This window comes from Perca fluviatilis, chromosome 11, assembly GCF_010015445.1.
Source record: "Perca fluviatilis chromosome 11, GENO_Pfluv_1.0, whole genome shotgun sequence".
In the NCBI taxonomy this organism is placed as follows: Eukaryota; Metazoa; Chordata; class Actinopteri; order Perciformes; family Percidae; genus Perca; species Perca fluviatilis.
The window spans coordinates 4,267,975-4,289,397 of NC_053122.1; the positions used below are offsets into that span (position 1 = coordinate 4,267,975).

Here is a 21,423-nt window from a genome sequence, read left to right on the forward strand (position 1 = left end):
GTATGTGATGATGTGGGGGTATGGTGAAGGGTATGTGATGATGTGGGGGTATGGTGAAGGGTATGTGATGATGTGGGGGTATGGTGAAGGGTATGTGATGATGTGGGGGGTATGGTGAGGTATGTGATGATGTGGGGGTATGGTGAAGGGTATGTGATGATGTGTGGTTATGGTGAAGGGTATGTGATGATGTGGGGGTATGGTGAAGGGGTATGTGTGATGTGGGGGTATGGTGAAGGGTATGTGTGATGATGTGGGGGGTATGGTGAAGGGTATGTGATGATGTGGGGGTATGGTGAAGGGTATGTGATGATGTGGGGGTATGGTGAGGGTGTGTGATGATGTGGGGGTATGGTGAAGGGTATGTGATGATGTGGGGGTATGGTGAAGGGTGTGTGATGATGTGGGGGTATGGTGAAGGGTATGTGATGATGTGGGGGGTATGGTGAAGGGTATGTGATGATGGGGGTATGGTGAAGGGTATGTGATGATGTGGGGGTATGGTGAAGGGTATGTGATGATGTGGGGGTATGGTGAAGGGTATGTGATGATGTGGGGGTATAGTGAAAGGGTATGTGATGATGTGGGGGTATGGTGAAGGGTATGTGATGATGGGGGTATGGTGAAGGGTATGTGATGATGTGGGGGTATGGTGAAGGGTATGTGATGATGTGGGGGTATGGTGAAGGGTATGTGATGATGTGGGGGTATGGTGAGAAGGGTATGTGATGATGTGGGGGGGCTATTTTAATTCCAAAGGCCCAAGGGAACTTTATCAGGATGCATAGTATCCTGGATCCATGAAATAACTGCCCTTCAAAATAAAGAATCTGCCTGCCTCTATGGGAATTTAACATAGGGGGGACTGACTTATGCCCCTGTATTTTAGGAAGAACATTTATTTATTTATTTACGATACATTATTCATTCACAAAAATAATTGGTGTCCTTAAAAGGTTGAATTTTTCCTAATTTTTTAAATTAAGGCATTAAGAACAATTTCAAAGATTTTTTTATTCCTCTTTTGTGTCAACTTTAGCATGGGTTCATATTCTTATTCTTACTGTTTCAGCAGAAAACTGCACTTTAAAATGTAGCTGTCTTTATTTTTAAGTGCTGCCTTTTATATGAATTCAGTGTTCAATTTGTACCATAAAAGAAAGATGGAAATGATTTCCTTTCATTTGTTTCAAACTCAACAAGCAGTTTGTTGAATTTGAGCAGAACACTGAAAGCAGCAGAACCGAGAACACGTTAATATCTGTTTATTTATCGTAAGTTATATCGTTATCGCGTATTCCACAATGTAATCGCATATTTTCCTCGTGGTGTGCAGCTCTACTGAGGACAGTTTCAGTTCCAACCTCTCTCCTTCGAGACCTTCTCGTCCCTTACTGTGAGCTCCCAGCGGCGTGACGGGAGGCCTGAGTGAGCTCTGTGGGCTCCGCTGACCTTTTCCCCTGCCTGCGGGAGAGATTACACCGTTAATGACTTTCTGTTTGGATGCTGCCTCAGTTGCATTCTCAGGAACACATTTCTTTTTACCTCAAGGAAACATCAAGTCCTCCAAACCATACGGCGATATCAGTCGTTAATTCTTCTTCCCCCTCTAATACGACCCACAGGAGAGTTTTCTGTCCTCATATCTACTAGGGGTGGGGGAAAAATCAATACAGCATAGTATCGCATATATTCTCCGTAGCTATACTTTTCTACACAGACGACCAAGTATCAATCTATTATTATATATGTGTTGGTCAGTTTGTCTGCTTGACAATCTGATTTTGCAGCAATATAATTGAAGTGAGATGAACAAACAGATAAATGTATGTTTTTAGATAAAACAGATGTTGACAATGTTTTCTTTTGGGGACATAATTTGAAATTGGGGAAAAATTTGAAGTTGGAAAAAAGGTAATACATTGCAATATATATCGCAGAATATTGCAATATGTTTAAAATCGCAATAATATCGTATCTTGACATAAGTATCGTGATGATATTGTATCGTGAGGCTTCTGCTGATTCCCACCCCTAATATCTAAACCAGAGAAGGTAACTGTCGCGGTTTTAAACGGTCCCAGTTTGGATAGGTTTAGACACCAAAACTACTACTTTAAGTTGATAAAAAAGATGGACGTTTGGGTTCAAATCAGACGTGACTTCACTTCCTGAAGGTTAGGTCTCCTGGGTGCAAGTCCTGTGTTTGTTTGGCGTCACAGCATGGTTCAAAATCAGCACCATCTAACAGCCAAATGCTGGTAGAATATGAAAGCTGGCTGGTAGAGTTGCTTCGCTCACCAGCCTGTTGGTGTGGCTGGTAAAATTTAAACATTCACTAGCCGTTTGGTGGACAAAAAAGTAGATTTTGAACCCTGGAGTCACAGTTGTTGTCTGAAGCGAGCGTCTGTTCAGCGTGCGTCTGTTCAGATAGCGTCTGATCAGCTAGCATCTGATCAGCTAGCATCTGTTCAGCTAGTGTCTGTTCAGCTAGTGTCTTTTCAGCTAGTGTCTGTTCAGCTAGCGTCTGTTCAGCTAGCGTCTGATCAGCTAGCGTCTGTTCAGCTAGCGTCTGATCAGCTAGCGTCTGTTCAGCTAGCGTCTGTTCAGCTAGTGTCTGATCAGCTAGCGTCTGTTCAGCTAGTGTCTGATCAGCTAGCGTCTGATCAGCTAGTGTCTGTTCAGCTAGTGTCTGATCAGCTAGCGTCTGATCAGCGAGCGTCTGTTCAGCTAGCGTCTATTCATCTAGCGTCTGTCCAGCTAGTGTCTGATCAGCTAGCGTCTGTTCAGCTAGTGTCTGATCAGCTAGCGTCTGTTCAGCGAGCGTCTGTTCAGCTAGCGTCTGATCAGCTAGCGTCTGTTCAGCTAGTGTCTGATCAGCTAGCGTCTGATCAGCGAGCGTCTGTTCAGCTAGCGTCTGTTCATCTAGCGTCTGTCCAGCTAGTGTCTGATCAGCTAGCGTCTGTTCAGCTAGTGTCTGATCAGCGAGCGTCTGTTCAGCGAGCGTCTGATCAGCTAGCGTCTGATCAGCTAGCGTCTGTCCAGCGTACGTCTGTCCAGCGAGCGCCGGCTGTGAGAGGGGACGGAGGTCAGCTCTGCGGGGATTCCTGCTGAATGATTGATGGCTCTGAGTTAATAGAATATGGATTTCCAAACTCTGAACTGTGTCCTTGGCAGCGGCAGTTAGTTTCTGACAGCCAGAGTCGAGTTATTTTGTGTTAACCTACATGCAGAATGAATGAAACTCCCGATCCTCTAACTGCCTGTTTTTAACCTTACCTTCATTTTTTACGTCTCCAACTGGCTTTACTTAGTTAACATTAAACTTCCCGACATCTTCTTCTCTCTGTTGCCTTTTTGGCTCTGCACACTGAGGTTTAAATCAACCAATGAGCTCGTTCCTCTCGCTTAACAGCTTCCTTCTCTAAAACTGTTGAGGCCAGTTGAACATAGCAGCCAAAACGGTAGAATTACATCTCTCGACCCGGCAAAAAGACTTTATCACATAGACCAATGGTACATCTCCAGGTGTCAGCAGCCGGGCAATGCATTCTGGGAGCGTTGAGGCGACTTTCGAGAGACAGGGCGTCAAGGTGTATATGTATCTTTTTTTACCTTTTAGTCGCTTTTATCAATTGTTTTTGTCACCTTTTTTAGACATTTTGGCCTTTCTTCTCTCTTTTTGGGCGCTTGTTTCAATGTTTTTTTTTGTCGCTAATAATATGACAATCCGGGTGCTTTAATGTCGGCTTTTTTGGATGTTTTAGGCGCCGTTTTTTGTCTCTGTCTTAACCCTTGTGTAAAAAAAGGGATCTGTTTTGAAACCATTTAAAAAAAAAATTCAAATGCTATGAATTTGAATAAAAAACCCAAAATTCAATATTCAATGAAAGTAGTCATTGATTTTACCTGTGAATATTGTTGTATGGGTTCCATACAACATACATCCATGCATCCATGTTATTATGGGGCAATTTAGCTGAAAGAAACCCATATTTCTGATATAAAATGTGAAACACAAGGATCAATATTTCTCTCTGAAATGTAGCGGAGTAGAAGTAGAAAGTGGCATGAAAAGAAAAGACTCAAGTATAGTACAAGTACCTCAACAGGTGGACTAAAGTACAGTACTTAGTTACATCCCTCTGACTTTAATCCAACCTTAGGATCTGTAAACTTCTCTTCTCTTGCGGCCGCTCTGCTTTTTGGAGTGCATCCAGAGTTTGGTGTCTGCCGGTCACGTTGAGATTTTAATTAACATTTGATTGTGTTTGATTTTCAGTGTCACAAAAACTACATCCCTGTGTGCGGCTCCAACGGGGACACGTACCAGAACGAGTGCTACCGGCGCCAGGCGTCCTGCAAACAGCAGCGCCTCATCTCCCGGGCGTCGGATGGGCCCTGCTCCGCTGGTGAGTCTGCCAGCAAACACACAGCGCTCAGCGCCATGGAAACCTGATTTGGGGCAAGAGGGGGAGAGGGGGGGGGGGAGGGAGGTCACCAAAATTGAATCACAACTCTTCATTTATTGATACGGACCGGGTGGGGGTGTATGTGAGGACATCAGTCAGCGTCTGTAAAGGGCTCAGTCATTTCAAAACCTGGTCTAAAGTCAATAACGCAGCATTTCATTGTTATTTTAACAGAGCATTAGTAAAATGCTCCTAGGCTCGTGCAAAGCGCACACACACAATGCTTGTTACACACACAGGGACTAGGAGCCTAGGAGCATTTTCCTAATGCTCTGTTAAAATAACAATGAAATGCTGCGTTATTGACTTTAGACCAGGTTTTTGTTAGTCAATGGTGTGATCACTTCCCGCTGCCTCAAGATAGCAATACTCCCAGAATGCACCTGAACACACCTCCCTGTAAGACCAACACGCCCAGAATGCACTTGAACACACCTCCCTGTAAGACCAGCACGCCAAGAATGCACCTGAACACACCTCCCTGTAAGACCAGCACGCCCAGAATGCACCTGAACACACCTCCCTGTAAGACCAGCATGCCCATGGGCGCACAGATGGGTGCAGGTGCATTTACTATTTAAACGACTACGGCGCTGGACGGTCTTAAACTAGCAAAGACACTTGCGTGTGAAAAATAGGGCCCAATAACTAGAAGCCCAATTCAAGCACTGACTGCAGATAGTTTGGCTGTGCGCGTGCAGTCATAAAACCTCAAACTATTTCAAATTTGTTAAATGTTTTATTTTTCAGAGAAACTGTCCTAGAACATAAGAGACGGCTCATTAATAACTGACTCATTATGAGATGTAGTGCCGAAAACCTTTAGATAAAGAGCGTGTAAACCCTGTTATCAATTCACAAAAAGCTTTTTATAAACAAGCTGCAGCACTTAACGTGTTTTCAGATGTCGTGCTCAGCAGACAGACGGATGGTAGAAGTAATAATTAAAAGTGTGCAGCTTCGTTGCAGTAGCTGATTGTTCTGTAACGTGACTTTAAGTGCCTGGCTAGTACTTTTAATGGCTCTCTCAGAGTCGGCGCTCCGCTGGGTTTACCTTCACTGTCATTATATTTTTTTAATTGGCTGAACATCAAACGCCCAGCGCTCGTGCTCGATTTTTCCTCTTAATCCCTGAGGAACGTCATCAGCCGATTGGTTTTCAGGGAACTCGACGATTAATCAAACCGCAGATCAATTTTAATTAGGAGCCGTGGATGACGGGCCGTTTTAAATCCTCCCAAAGCGGAGTGGTTCCCAAACCGGAGTCCAGGGACCCTCCGGGGGTTTCAGTGAAATGAGTATACGTTTTGTTTCACTATGTGGCCCTTTTAGTTCACCGTGCCCACCCCTGAAGACAGAAATTTGCAGCTGAAAGGGTAATATGTGTATTTGTCAACCATATTTTACTATGTTTTTGTGTTTAAGTGACTTATGTGAACAAAAATCTTTAAAGTTGGTCCAGTATTAAGCATTAACGCTGTAACCTTCAGCAGTGAACCGGGCTGCAGTGTAACCCTACAGGACAAATGTTTAGCGCCAGTTAGCGTCCACTAAAAGTTCTGTTTTTGCCGCTGACAGACTCAGATTATTATTCTAAGTGTCTGACAACATTATGAAAGGATCCCTACAGAGATAGACCTTTTAGTTAAAGAGTAAGATCCTTTTAGTTTAACATGAAAATCACCAGATTCACCAGACTCCATTTAAATAATCAGGACTTTTAGCGTGTATAGAGCCAGCATATCTCCACCAGACTCCATGTAAATAATCAGGACTTTTAGTGTGTATAGAGCCAGCATATCTCCACCAGACTCCATGTAAATAATCAGGACTTTTAGCGTGTATAGAGCCAGCATATCTCCACCAGACTCCATGTAAATAATCAGGACTTTTAGCGTGTATAGAGCCAGCATATCTCCACCAGACTCCATGTAAATAATCAGGACTTTTAGCGTGTATAGAGCCAGCATATCTCCACCAGACTCCATGTAAATAATCAGGACTTTTAGCGTGTATAGAGCCAGCATATCTCCACATGTAAATGGGTGAATTAAGGGTTTATTTCAACCAAACCAGAGTGGTGATTGTTGGAACAGTGGAAAGATGAACCAAGACGGCTTTTGATAGTTTTATTTAGTTTCTGTCCACTTTGAATGAAGTGTGTTTGATGATAAAAGTCCTGATTATTTACATGGAGTCTGGTGGAGTTTGGTGATGGTGATTTCGGGGCTGTTTCATGTTAAACTAAAAGGATCTTACTCTTTAACTAAAAGGTCTATCTCTGTAGGGATCCTTTCCATAATGTTGTCAGACACTTTGAATAATAATCTGAGTCTGTCAGCGGCAAAAAAACAGAACTTTTAGTGGACGCTAACTGACGGTTAACGTTACTAGCTTGTTTCGTCGCTGCCGGCTGCAGGGTTCTCACTCACCACTGGACCAATTTCAAAGATTGTTGTTTCCATCAGTTACTTAGACACAAAACCATAGGACAATAGAGTTCCAGGTTGAAAAAAACCTTCAGCGGTTTACAAGAAAGAGACACAAACTGTTGACACAAAGTTGGAAGAACTCTGTCGTCTAAAAAATCATTTTAAACGGGAACATTAAGATTTGACTTTACAACTTGGCCATGAAAAGCATCCAGATTTACAGTGCGTGAGGTGTATTGGCACGAGGCAGAGTTTATATCCTAAAACCTACAGGTTTAACGTTGCACAGCTGGATGATCAGCCGCCGTAAATCAGACTTATTCTGAGGCGGACTCTCTGGACTCAGACGTCTCTGCAGGCCGGTCAGGGTTTATGTTTTGATCCCACGCTTGAGAAATGTGTCGGGGAAATTTACAGTTACGCCACAACAGTGGCAGGGGTGTTGGCGGCGGTCAACTCCATCTGCAGGGGCATTGGCCTGATTTCCCAGGAGGCGCCGCCCGGCGCTCTGCTCTTATTACCCGAGGTACACCGAGGTCTCCACTTCCCTCGCCTCTCTCTTGTCCAATTTCCTCTCCCCGAGATTTATGCTTCCTGTAATTGGAGCGTTCAGCGGCTGTGAGCCGAGGCAACGGCACAAACACTCAGCTGGGTTTATTTCCCACGAGCAGGGAAGGAGGAAGAGGAGGAGGAAACACAGGTTTTCAGAGAGCAAAGCTTGGTGGTAGGAAGGCTGAGAACTCCTCGCTGGGATCTGTTCACAGGTCAGCCGAGGTCTGAACCTCCAGGCCACAGCCGTTACTCTTTAAGGACCCTATCTCGCACCCGACCTGCACCCACGTCGTTTAAATAGCAAATGCACCTGGGCCCTTCTGCTCTGGCGTTTTCCCCTCTCATTCTCCCTGCTCTGGTGTTTCCCCCTCTCATTCCCCCTGCTCTGGCGTTTCCCCCTTTCATTCCCCCTGCTCTGGCGTTTCCCCCTCTCATTCTCCCTGCTCTGGCGTTTCCCCCTTTCATTCTCCCTGCTCCTGCTTCTTCCTTTCATTCTCTGCCTGCCCGCCTTTCATTCCCCCTGCTCTGCGTGCTCTCTCATTCTCCCCTGCTCTGGTGTTTCCCCTTCTCATTCCCCCTGCTCTGGCGTTTCCTCTCTCATTCCCCCTGCTCTGGCGTTTCCTTTTCTTTCATTCCCCCTGCTCTGGCGTTTCCCCTTTCATTCCCCCTGCTCTGCGTTTTCCCCCTCTCATTCCTCCCTGCTCTAGCGTTTCCCCCTTCATTCCCCCTGCTCTGCGTTTCCCCTTCTCATTCTCCCCTGCTCTGGCGTTTCCCCCTTTCATTCCCCCCTGCTCTGGCGTTTCCCCCTCTCATTCCCCCTGTTCTGGTGTTTCCCCCTCTCATTCCCCCTGCTCTGGCGTTTCCCCCTCTCATTCCCCCTGCTCTGGCGTTCCTCTCCCTCATTCTCCCTCCTCTGGTGTTTCCCCTTTCATTCCCCCCTGCTCTAAGCGTTTCCCCCTCTCATTCCCCCTGCTCTAGCGTTTCCCCTCTCATTCCCCCTGCTCTAGCGTTTCCCCTCTCATTCCCCCTGCTCTAGCGTTCCCCCTCTCATTCCCCCTGCTCTAGCGTTTCCCCTCTCATTCCCCCTGCTCTGGTGTTTCCCCTTTCATTCTCCCCTGCTCTAGCGTTTCCCCCTCTCATTCTCCCTCCTCTGGTGTTTCCCCCTTTCATTCCCCCCTGCTCTGGCGTTTCCCCTCTCATTCCCCCTGCTCTGGCGTTTCCCCCTCTCATTCCCCCTGCTCTGGTGTTTCCCCCTTTCATTCCCCCTGCTCTAGCGTTTCCCCCTCTCATTCCCCCACACTCGGTTCACAGAGATCACTTTTGGCTCAAAACTCAAACACTTAAAAAACAAATCGTACCGATGTAAATGTAGCCTTAGCTTCATAGATTGGTCGCTTTGCAAAAAAGTTGGTAAGTGGACCTTGAGTTGGGGTTGGGTTTCTCTTTCCATTGTATCCAGACACGCAGCGACAGACTACAGACAGATTTTGGGTTTCAGCGTATATCAATTTATCTCAAAAAGTTCAAGAACAAAACCTTCTGAAGTGGAACGATGTTTCCTTGTTGTAATGTGTGTGAAATGTAGCCTTTAAATGGATGTAGCAGAGTCCTTAAAGCAGAACCGAAGCTGAAAATGTCATCTCTTAAGACGGTGAATGTCATGTCCTTGTTTGGCTCTTTCTTTTTTTTATTTCTTCTCTCTGTTTCCAACTGTGAACTGAACAGAAGACTGACCTTTGTGTCTGCTTTCAGGGAGACCTTTTCAGTCCCTGTTTTTTAAAAGGAGTATTTTGTTATAATGAATGAAATTGCCACACCTGCCTCCGTTCACCTCCATCAAGATCAGTGAGGTTCACAAGAGCCACGAATAAAATAAAATAAAGGTAGTGTTACCGTTCGTTATCTCTTACATCGGAAAGTCTTCAGAGTCGAGACGATGTGCTTTTGTTCCGACTCCATTCTTTCCCGATACATTCGATTTGTATCACGATTTTTACTTTATTGCGATTCTGGAAGTATTGCGATTCAATAGTATAGAGTTTTGTGATTTTCTTTTCCTTCTTTAACAGAAACATAAGTTGAATAATCCACTCCTAGAGACAATATAACATGAGGCATATCTAAAAAACTGATTGTTTTCTAAGAAGAATGAACATCACATGTCAGTCAGTCAGTCAGTCAGTCAGTCTGACATTTATTTCATTTATAAAGAATAACATAACATGGATCTTCTGCTTTTTCTGCTTTCGCTCTGTTTTTCTGGAAACCAGACTGATGTCATGAAGTGGCGTTATGTATGACACGCCAATTCGTATGGCATTATTGGCGTCTTATTAAGACGCATATTCGCTTTTTAGCGTGTTTATCAAGGCCGTGTGGCCTCCATTGAGTTACATTACCTTGCGATTGCGTGTGAACTGACCCCGTAGCGAGTAGTATGAAAGGGCGAAAATCCGCGTAGGGAGGTTGGTCGGGGGGAAGGATGGGTCAAACACAGGACTTTCACCCAGGAGACCGGGGGATTGGGTCCCACGTGTCACGTTTCCTAAACTCAACCGTTGCTTTCGTCTTTTAATAAAGCCAACCCCGTTCATCTTTTCCTAAAGCTAACCCGTCAGCTGTACACGGCACTCAAAATGTGTGCAGATAACCAGTGTTGGGAAAGTTCACTTTCTACATGAACTAGTTCAAAGTTCAGTTCACACATTTTAAAATGAACTAGTTCACTTCGTAGTTTATACTTCAACATTTTGAACTAAGTTCACAGTTCCAAAAATGAACTTAGTTCATAGTTCTTTTTTTCCATATGTTGCTGCGAGCTATTATTTTTCAAAAGTATTGCCACAGTCCGTACAGAACCACAGACGGCACTTATTTCATCAGTATTAACACTGAAACTATGCGTCAGATTTCATCTTCATATCGAACCAGTTCAACGTGCCGTTTCAGGTTTGCTGTGGATGTGTGTGTGTGTGTGTGTGTGTGTGTGTGTGTGTGTGGTTTGCTGTGGATGTGACTGAAGTGCTGATTTTCTTTTTGAAAGCCGGCAGGCAAAGTTTGCACAGAAATGGCAGATTTTTCCATCCTCAGCGACCTCATCATAAAACTGGTTTAAATGATCATACAAAGCCTCCATGCTGCTTTCTGTTTTGATGACACTGGTTGGCTGGTGTTGCCAGATTGGGTGTTTTTTCAGCTACACATGAAGGCCTGTTTACGGTGTGTTTTAGCCGTGGTTTTGGCCTGGAAGGCTCTATAGAAATCTGGCGCCCTATTGGACGAAGTTAAACTGAGAGAGCGTGGCGTTCACAGACACCAGAATGAAGGAGTTCACAGTAACGTTCATCAGGCAGTAATACGGTACGTTCAGTTCACGGTCGCCCAAAATATGAACGAGTTCATGAACTATCGTTCAATGAGCACGTTCAGGCACAGATAACACCCCACATACACGAAAGTGGCGTGTATGTTTAGGTCCGCTGTATACAGCGTAGAGATTCACGCGGATAGCTCAAAATGAATACAGATAACACGCCACTTGGCTTAAGAAAGTGGGCGTGAATGTTTACGCGAAGTCATGATGTCATGTTGTGGAAACGGACATTATGTCGGCGGTACCGTAGAAACAACAGAACATATTAAGGTCAATCATTGGTAAAAGAAATAAAGACAAAATATTGATTCGAGGGAAAAGAATCCATTTTGAAAATCGTCGCAAAACACACACACAACACATACGATTTTCGATTTCTTTCCCCGAGCCCTTAGTAGTTTTCCGTTGGTTATCTCTCACATTAGAAAGTCTTCCGAGTCGAGGAACATCAGAGGGACTCTGCAGCGGAGGAAGCAGTAAAAGCCTGGCCGTGCTTCATTAAACACGGGGTCAGCCATGTTTAATTTCCTCTGCAGGTTTTATTGACTCTCTGCTGCTGCAGCGGCTGATTCCTGCTGCAGACTTTTGATCCAGCCGAGGATCGTTGATTTGTCGAGCCGCAGCAGAAGGAAACGGCTCAGTGGCTCAGTGGTTAGCACTGCTGCCTCACAGCATGTTGGCAATGCAGAGTTTGATCCCCGGTCCTGGCAGGACCTCTCTTTTTCTGTGTGGAGTTTGCATGTTCTCCCCATGTTTTGTGTGGGTCTCCACTGGGAGCACCCGGTGTCCTCCCACCATAAAGACATGCATGCTGGCTAGCCCTAGGGCTGCGTCCGAAATCCCACACTAACGTGCTATTTAGTTTCTAAAACAGTATGTGAGACATTTTTGAATGTCCGAAACCCTAATATGAAGAGAATAGTATGCGAAATGCATACTATTCACGGTAAAATATTACAGTATGCAACAATGGGCAGCATATACATCCCACAATGCAATGCAGTAGTAACGACAACATTCATAACGGTAAACGCAACTTTATTTGTCCGTTGTTTATTTCTAAAGAAACAAGACAATGTATAAAAGGCTCCATTACCTTGTACCTCACGTTATTGCTCCGTAGCAGACGCTTTTATAACAATAGGCTAACGATTGTGTCATAACCACGAGACTTACTGTCTCACAGTAGAGGAATTACCGTATAGTACAGGAGAAGCTCGCAGGCAGTTTGGACTTCCATTAGCAGTTTAGGTTTAATGACTAATGTTAACTAGCATGTTAGTGATCAGTAATTAGCCTGTGCCTATGTTATCTCCTTACATATACCTACGCTCTCCGTCTCTGTAAGATTGGGAATGATTGAGATTTCTCTCGGCACAGCTACCAGAAGACTTCTCACTTTCAGACAGGTTGCTCACGTCACATCTACGTCTTCAAGCTCAGTTGGAGGCTGCTCAGTAACGCTCAGCCAGCACCGGGAAAGAGACTTCTGATATCCTTCACTGGTCTCTGTCCAGAGACACGGGATCTGGTGGTCCAGTTTATATATACTGTCTATGGGCTGAACTCAACTCTTAACGTTCGTCTTAACTGCGTCACATGATTGTAAGATGCCATACATATATGTTGAGCATAAGTTTCCGTACGATATCCTAGGAACCCGTTCATGAGAATGCGTTAAATAACTACTATGCTTCATGCAGGACCTCATCACTCATCATTCCTTTCCTTCATCATCAGTTTCACAAGTATTTCACCCTTTTCACTCCAACATTAAACGATTTTCTCATTAGCAAATGACCATTATCCACATCTAGGGAAGAGGGTTGTCTCCTTTTAGGAGGTTAACGCAGCGCTCCGCCTGCAGTTTTGACCCAAAACTCTCAACATTTGGTCAATACCGTGCTGACAGAATCATTAGTACCTCCGCTCACTCTCGGCCCATTTCTGCCTCCTTTCCCATGAAAAATAATCCCATCATGACTTTGTAAAGAAGTGCAGCACCTAAAGGTGAACTTTAATTGAACAAAGCAGCCGGTGTCCATTTCCTAATGTAGCGCCGTGCCAGAAACTCCAAACGCATCGTCCATTTCTTAATTCAATGTTTGCTGCGCCAAGATTCATCCTGTCAGAGTCCATTTCCTGATGGAGCTGCAGAGCAGCTGCAGTACATCTCTTTATTGTCTACAGTTACGTTAGCAGACATGTATGTGTTTAGTTTGGAGCTGCAAAGATTTATCGGATAATGTTTTCAACTATTAGATTGATCACCAACTATTTTGATAATCGATTAATCACTTTGAGTAATTTTTTTAATGGGAAAAACAGTCAAACTTGTGTGAATGCAGCTTGTTAACCCTTGTGTTGGCTTCCCGTCAATTATGAATAAAAATAATAAATAATAAAAACACTTCTGTTGTCCCTATCTCAATATTAGAGTCACTTTTTTTCAAAGTTTTGTATTGTACGTTTTTGTGGGGGCAGGTTTCATTGTTTCGGTCACTTTTTTCAATTTTTTTTTTGCTTTTTCCCAATGTTTTTGGGTACTTTGTTTTGACGTTTTTTACACTTTTTTTTCGGTGGTTTTCACAGTTTTTTTTTTTTTCATCTTTTTTTTTTGCTTTTCCAATGTTTTTTTCGTGTTTATTTTTGTTTAGTTTTTTACATTTTTGGAGCTTTATCGACGCCCCATTTTATGTTTGTGGTGTCAAATACTGTATATGCGACACGGTCTGCGTCCTAACAGATATTTTATTTTTCATTGTTTCTATCGGCAGTTGGTATGAACAGAGCCAAAAGTTTAAGTCCTGTGGATTCCATAGTTACATGTGTGCGACCGGCACAAATGTTCCTACATTTTGACCAACCATGATGTGCGAAGAGTTAAAACTGTAGGGGAGAGAGCAATTTTATGTTTTTGTAGGGGAGGTTTTATCGTTTTGGTCACTTTTCAAATGTTTTTTTGCTTTTGCACTTTGTTTTGGGTACTTTGTTTCGACGTTTTTGACGATTTTTTTCGGCAGTTTTCACCGTTTTTTCATCTTTCTTTTTTGGCTTTTACAACGTTTTTGTCGTGTTTGGTTTTGTTTTGTTTTTACATTTTTGGAGCTTTATCGACGTCCTATATTTTCTGGTATAAAGAAAAACTTTAAAAACAGGTCAAATTTGACCCGAGGACAACATGAGTGTTAAATATGAATATTTTCTAGTATTCTGGTTCATTTTTTCATGCTCCAGCGAGCATTCAGGTGTTTGTAAACCAGTGTAGGGTTTAATCCAAGGTTCTGAAACCAGTTATTTAATTACTAAGTTAGTTATTTATTTAGTATGTTAGCTACTTAGTTTTATTTGAGATGGACAGTAGTATTAGAATTGTACTTTGCACTGTACAGCGCATTCTCGTGAACTGGTCCGTATGATATTGTAGGAAAACTTCACCACAACAATTTGTATAATATCTTTCAAAGTTACGCAGACCGAAGACTAGTCGACCGGTCACGTGACGATTAAGCCAGCGGTCTTTACAAACTCTTGTCACAGCGTAGGAAAGCACAGCGTTCTCGTCAGATGTCTATTCGGCTCATTATATTTGTAACCAGTGTTGGGTAGGATTAGCATTTAAATTTAGCTGAGAAAAAGTGACTGTGAGCCGGGTACAGCGTGAAGAAAACTGAGTTGAGAACTCTTTCTTTCTCTTTCTTTTCCACCTGTCTTCCCTTTTCTTCCTTCCTTCCTTCTTTCCTTTTCTTTATTTTCCTTGGTCTCCTTTTTATTTGTTTTCTCCACTTACACTTTTCACTAGAGCTGCAAAAGATGAATGGATTAGTTGTCAACTATTAAATTAATCACCAACTATTTTGATAATAGATTCATTGTTTTGAGTCATTTTTTTAATTGACAAAAACAGTGAAACTTATGTGATGTCAGGTTGTTAAATATGATTATTTTCTAGTTTCTTCTCTCTTCTGGGACAGGAAACTGAATATCTTTGAGTTGTGGATAAAACAAGACATTTGATTGGTTGATTGCCTGTAAAAATGGCCATGCATTGACTGACTGACTGACTGTTGTTTTTGGGTTCGGGAAAAAGTAACCTCAAAGGACAGGACACCATTGACAGTCCACCTACAGAAATAATACAACTTCATTATTATCTGCCCCCTTGATAAGTGTTTATATATATATTATATCATGTGTAATACAGACATAACTGACGGCTGGTGTGTCTTTTGTGACCTTACAGATCCGGGTTCTGGTTCAGGAGACGGAGATGGTGAGTTTTTATCGTTTCTTTTCCTTGGGCTATTTGAAGATATAATATGTAACATTTCTGTCAGGTCCATTAAAGTCAAGAACAACACAGACGATAAAAATTCTTTAGGAAATTTTATTGAATAAATTACGAATTAAATTTGGCGGTATGGCTTCTGTTCAGATGAGTCCCCTGACCTCTCATGAGGGGACATGAGGGGACAGCAGCAGCATTAGGTGCCGCTCACACAGTTTAAGACTGAGAGAGCTAAATCATTCCCCCATATGAACAGAGCAGCGACGATGACATAGAAGCCTACGTCACGTTATACACAACAAGGTGGAGCTGGGGAGGAGTTGGGTTGCATAGATGCGAGCAGCAAGCAGTTAGGAGCAAACTAAAGCGGCTTTAAGTAAGGCGCCCTGTTTGAGTGTAGCCATAAAGAAGTGAGGGGAGTTGACCAGCTGATGCACTGACGCAGATCAACCGACCGTGTTGTTGGCCAATAGTGATTAGCGGCATCTTGACTACTTGGCCTGCCAGAACTGATGCTGGACGCTCAATTTCTGCATTAAAATGTCTAAAAAACGACCATACCTAAATGGACTGTATTTATTTAACATCAAACCAAACCATTCAGACATCCATACACTGGTGGCCGAGGCTGCTCATCAGATATTGATTCACACACATTTGCACACTGATGGCGCAGCATCAGGAGCAATTTGGGGTTCAACATCTTGCCCAAAGGCACTTCGACATGTAGACTTCAGGGACAGGGATCGAACCGCCAACCTTCAGATTGGTAGGCGACCACCTCAGCCACAGGTGTATATATATATATATATATATATATATATATATATATATATACAGTGCTACATGTCAATCGTGAGATATGGTGAAGGGTATGTGATGATGTGGAGGGGGCTATTTTAATTCCAAAGGCCAAGGGAACTTTATCAGGATGCATAGTATCCTGGATCCATGAAACAACTGGCCTTTAAAAATAAACATCTGCCTGCCTCTATGGGGCTTTAACATAGGGGTATGTATATATATATTATGGCCCCTGTATTTTAAGGAAGAACATTTATTTATTTACAATACATTATTCATTCACAAAGAAAATTGGTGTCCTCAAAGGTTGGATTTTTCCTAATTTTTTTCATTAAGGCATTAAGATCAATTTCCAAAAGATGATTTTTTTATTCCTCTTTTTAGTCAACTTAGCATGGGTATAAATACTTATGAGCAGAACTGTATATATATGTATGTATTTACATTATCCCATCAGTTACAGTGAAGTAAAAAATTGGCGTCCTCCTCCTGTTCTCTCCAAAAAAAATTTTTTGGTCTGGGCTGGAACGCATCCCAAAAATTTTTGCCCTCGGCCAAAACCGTGTTTGAGGATCTGTTATTCCTTCTCTGTGTGTCTTTATTAATCCTCCTTCTTTCATCGAGCTGAAAGCCTCGCTGCTGCCAAATCTGGCTACAGCGGCATTTTACGACCATCTGTGGGGGCCGAGCACTGTGTTTGTTGTTTAATATGGCTGCCGAGGGGGGGGGGGGTTTAATTGGAGAGCCGGTTTCTCCGCCATCTGCACGAGGAGGGGGTTCGGCTGAGATGGCGAGCGTGTGATTCCCCTGCAGGCGATGGAGCGGTCCAGTCACACAGATTAATTATTAAAACCTGACTTTAGCTCTTCTCTCTGTTTGTCTTTTACTCTCCCCTCCTCTTTTTGTTGATTTTGAAGAAGGCCTGAGGGTCGAAACGTCGTCTAAATAATATTCAGAAATGAATCCAGAGTGCCTGAACACTGTTTTTTCTTACTTTTAGCTCTACTCCCAGTGAGCAGCACTTAACGACAGCCCTTTAGTATGCGTTACTTTTCAATATTGTGTCTTTTACTCTCCAAACATTAAAACAGACCTGTCAGCTGTTTCCACTGAGACAAAAGAAAACCTTTCTTACAAGTTTGAAAGGTCTAAATGCCTCTCTGTTACAGGGCTGATAAAAGCTCTGAGTGTCTGTGACTTGAAATTATTTTGTAGCATCTCACTATTTTGAAGGGAGATGCTACAAAACATCTTTATTCGTACAGCAGTGTAATCCGTATGTATTCCAAGTATTTATTACTGTCAACAGCACATTGACTGCTGCTGTATAAGAGCGTGAAGATCCTCATAGGGAGGGGGTCGGGGGGGGATTTTTGGCTCCTAAAAACACAAGACTTTCACACCGGAAACAGGTGTTCATTTCCTTAAGAAGTTAAGGAGAAAACACAAGACTTTCACCCAGGAAACAGGTGTTCATGTCCTGAAGAAGTTAAGGAGAAAACACAAGACTTTCACCCAGGAAACAGGTGTTCATGACTGGAAGAAGTTAAGGCGAAAACACAAGACTTTCACCCAGGAAACAGGTGTTCATGTCCTGAAGAAGCTAAGGAGAAAACACAAGACTTTCACCCAGGAAATGGGGTGACCGGTGTTTTAATCCAAACTCTTTTTTTCTAATCTTAACTAGTTGTAGATTTGGTGTCTAAACTTAACTGTCATCAGCGTAGACAATTACCCTTTTGTCGGCCAAACTTAACTGTAACGGCCTCTGAAACAACCGTAACTGACTGCTAAACTTAACCGTAACTTAACCTAATGTGATGCCATAATTTTGGAAGGATACCGTACAAATTGTTGTGTATAAACAGGTGTTCATGTCCCGGAAGAAGTTAAGAAGAAAACACAAGACTTTCACCCAGGAAACGGGTGTTCATGTCCCTAAATCTTAACTAGACGTTTTGGTGCCGAAACTTAACTGTCATTTGACCGGTCTGCTAAACTTTGTCATGTAAGTTTGTGCAATATCATATGAACCTGTTCATGAGAATGTGTTTCATTATTACTCTGGCTGTCAATCGATTAAAATAGTTAACCCACGATTAATCTCACATTTTTAATATGTTCTAAATGTACGTTAAAAGGCATATGTTTCCAGTTTTTAATGCTCCAGGGGTATTTGAAACTGGACGTACTCCAGTGGTAACTCAGTTCACATCGACAGTACATGTAAAGACAAATATTTTGTGGCAAGAACCATCTAAAAAGGCTTTCAGACTCAACTTGCCATTCAAAAGAAACCCTTTTCTTTAACCTTTTTCTGCTCATGCATGGAGTAAAGTTTCTGCAAGCCATCCACAACGTGTCTGCTGCATCCCTTCCTGATTTCCCAAACTGCGGCTCGGCCCGAGGCCCAAATCACAGAACACAGGTGCGTTAATTGCGCGTCAAAACAATTACTGATGTTAAAAAGAAATTTGCGCTAACTTTTTAATATCCCGTTCATTTTGACAGCTCTAATTTTTGACACTATCCGTTCATCCTGGTTTCATTTTATATTACAACATAAGTTATTTTCCTTTTTACACCTAAATTCCAGTAATTGTCCTCTGTAAAAGATCTGTGACATTCCCTGGTAATACCAGACTCCCATCTCATCCCGTCCCCTCAGCTCTGACAAATTAGTTGGCTTTCCTAAATCAAACTGACTCGGAGGTTGATATACTTTAGGCGGAGACGCTGATGAGGTGATGTAACTGTGTGTGTGTGTGTGTGTGTGTGTGTGTGTGTGTGTGTGTGTGTGTGTGTGAAGCAGCAGCAGCAGTCCTGCTGTCAGCACAGTGGAACAGAAACAAAGCCTCTCTGCTGCAGATCCTCGTCCATCGATCGGCAGCCTCCAAACCCCGACTGAGCTCTGCATGTTCAATACATCCACACACAGCGGGCCGATCTGTCGGCCAGTAGAAACACTCACGCTTGCAATCGCACACACACACACACACACATGCACAGTTCAGCGTCCGTCCTTTCGTTATTTTAATCATGTCACTCTGAAAGTCACATTGTCTCCCTTTTGTTTTTTAATTTGGAAGCACTTTGAGCTGCATTGTGTGTATGAAAAATGCGATATAAATAATTTTTTTATTACAAACACATTAGGAAGGCTGCTGAGGCTTAGCAGGTAGAATTGGCTGCAAGAGCAAGATACTGAACCCCAAATAGCTCCTGATTGTGTCTTGAATGTGATCGTTTACTTGTACTGTACATCTATCTGTATGGGAACCAAATTAAGTTTTAGATCTTTTGAGGCCTGTTTGAGGGCTCAGCCTTGGTTTTAAGCCCAATTAACTTTGCTGCACGGTGAACCTGACATATAGGTTATCAGTATTCTGTTTTTGGACTTCCTCTTTCTTTGTGTTGGCGTTCTAACCTCCGGTGGATTTGTGAGGACTATGGTTAACTGCTCCTCAGATCTCTGCAGGGTAAATCCAGACAGCTAGCTAGACTATCTGTCCAATCTGAGTTTTCTTTTGCATGACTAAAACTACTTTTGAACGTCCACACGTTCCACCAAAACAAGTTCCTTCCAGAGGCTGTTTAGCAGAGGCACCGTGGCTCCGTCCGGAGCTTAGCATCGCCCAAGATGATTGTGATTGGTTTAAAGAAATGCCAATAAACCAGAGCACGTTTTTCTCCCATCCAGGAATGCTATGTGGATTAAGGTCTAGCTATAAGAGACTAGTTAGTTATTGAGATAGTTATTTAGTTAGTTGGTATATTTTATATTGTACGAAAACATATGCATACATATGATTTCCTACGAAATAACAGCGACTGCCAACCGGTCACATGACAGTTAAGTTTGGATGCTTCTATATAGGCCTTAGTGGTCCCCTAATACTGTATCTGAAGTCTCTTTTATATAGGCCTTAGTGGTACCCTAATACTGTATCTGAAGTCTCTTTTATATAGACCTTAGTGGTCCCGTAATACTGTATCTGAAGTCTCTTTTATATAGACCTTAGTGGTCCCCTAATACTGTATCTGAAGTCTCTTTTATATAGACCTTAGTGGTCCCCTAATACTGTATCTGAAGTCTCTTTTATATAGACCTTATTGGTCCCCTAATACTGTATCTGAAGTCTCTTTTATATAGACCTTAGTGGTCCCCTAATACTGTATCTGAAGTCTCTTTTATATAGACCTTAGTGGTCCCCTAATACTGTATCTGAAGTCTCTTTTATATAGGCCTTAGTGGTCCCCTAATACTGTATCTGAAGTCTCTTTTATATAGGCCTTAGTGGTCCCCTAATACTGTATCTGAAGTATCTTTTATATAGATCTTAGTGGTCCCCTAATACTGTATCTGAAGTCTCTTTTATATAGACCTTAGTGGTCCCCTAATACTGTATCTGAAATCTCTTTCCCAAAATTCAGCCTTGGTGCAGAATTACAGCCACTAGAGCCAGTCCCACAATGAGCTTTCCTTAGTATGTGCCATTTCTGTGTCTGTAGCTATTGAGGAGGAGAGAGGGGGGGCAAGGTGGAGGGTGGGGGTGTGGCCTTGACCAACTGCCATGCTTCGCTTGTTTGAAAGCCATGATGTCTCTCTCTCATGGGGGGGCCAAATTCTCTGGGCGGTCAAAGCAGAGAAAGGGGAGGTAACTTTGGTCCTTATGACCTCATAAGGAGAAGATTCCTGATTGGCCCATCTGAGCTTTCATTTTCTCAAAGGCAGAGCAGGATACCCAGGGCTCGGTTTACACCTATCACTATTTCTAGCCACTGAGGGACCATAGGCAGGCTGGGGGAACGCATATTAATGTTAAAAAACCTCATAAATTGAAATTTTCATGTCATGGGACCTTTAAGTAGTACTCCCGGGACATGAACGAGTGTCTCCTCCATCTCTGGTTGTTCCCAATACTTTCTTTTATAACCTTTTGAAAAGATATTATCTTTGTTAGACTTCAGTGATGTGACACTGCTGCCAGATTTATTGAACTTTTTATTTAGACTTTAAGTCTGAACACAGGATTTTTAATGTCTCCAGGTAAAAGTTTTCACAGCTCGCAGGATTGTCGTTAGACTTCCTGTTATTTGGATTAATTTCATCCCTCCCTCGACGGCGCCGAGCTTTTCCTCTATTACCCTACAAAATGACACTTGATGAGTCATGGAAATGGCTCCCCTGATGAAAGGCAGCCGTGAATAATCCCCGCGGCTCTTTGATATCCGATGTTCCGGTTGATCTTGCCTCGTCTGCTCTCTGAACTCGCTCTCCGCTGGAAAATGAACGCCGTCATGCAAGGCGGCATTAAACGCATCCCCTGTAATGATGATGATGATGACAATAATATCATAAGATGGAAACGCGTGGCTGTGTTTCCATTTGGCTCGTCACACAACTCGGCTGCGTCTGATAGTAATAAGGGTCTTGATGGAGGAAACGGTGTCATCAGTGTTGTTTTAGAAATGAAATCAAGTCGCTGTTCTGGAAAGAAG

The 21,423-nt window shown here is 42.9% G+C and overlaps 1 protein-coding gene across 1 annotated transcript in view; it reads left to right on the plus strand.

Moving 5' to 3' along the window:
- tmeff1a (transmembrane protein with EGF-like and two follistatin-like domains 1a) overlaps positions 1 to 21,423 on the plus strand; it is a 111,458-nt gene that overhangs the window by 55,851 nt on the left and 34,184 nt on the right. Inside the window, exons 4-5 of the mRNA XM_039816105.1 lie at positions 4,283 to 4,412; positions 15,073 to 15,102. Of these exons, the coding sequence (XP_039672039.1) occupies positions 4,283 to 4,412; positions 15,073 to 15,102 (160 nt within the window). The remainder of the gene's footprint in view (positions 1 to 4,282; positions 4,413 to 15,072; positions 15,103 to 21,423) is intronic.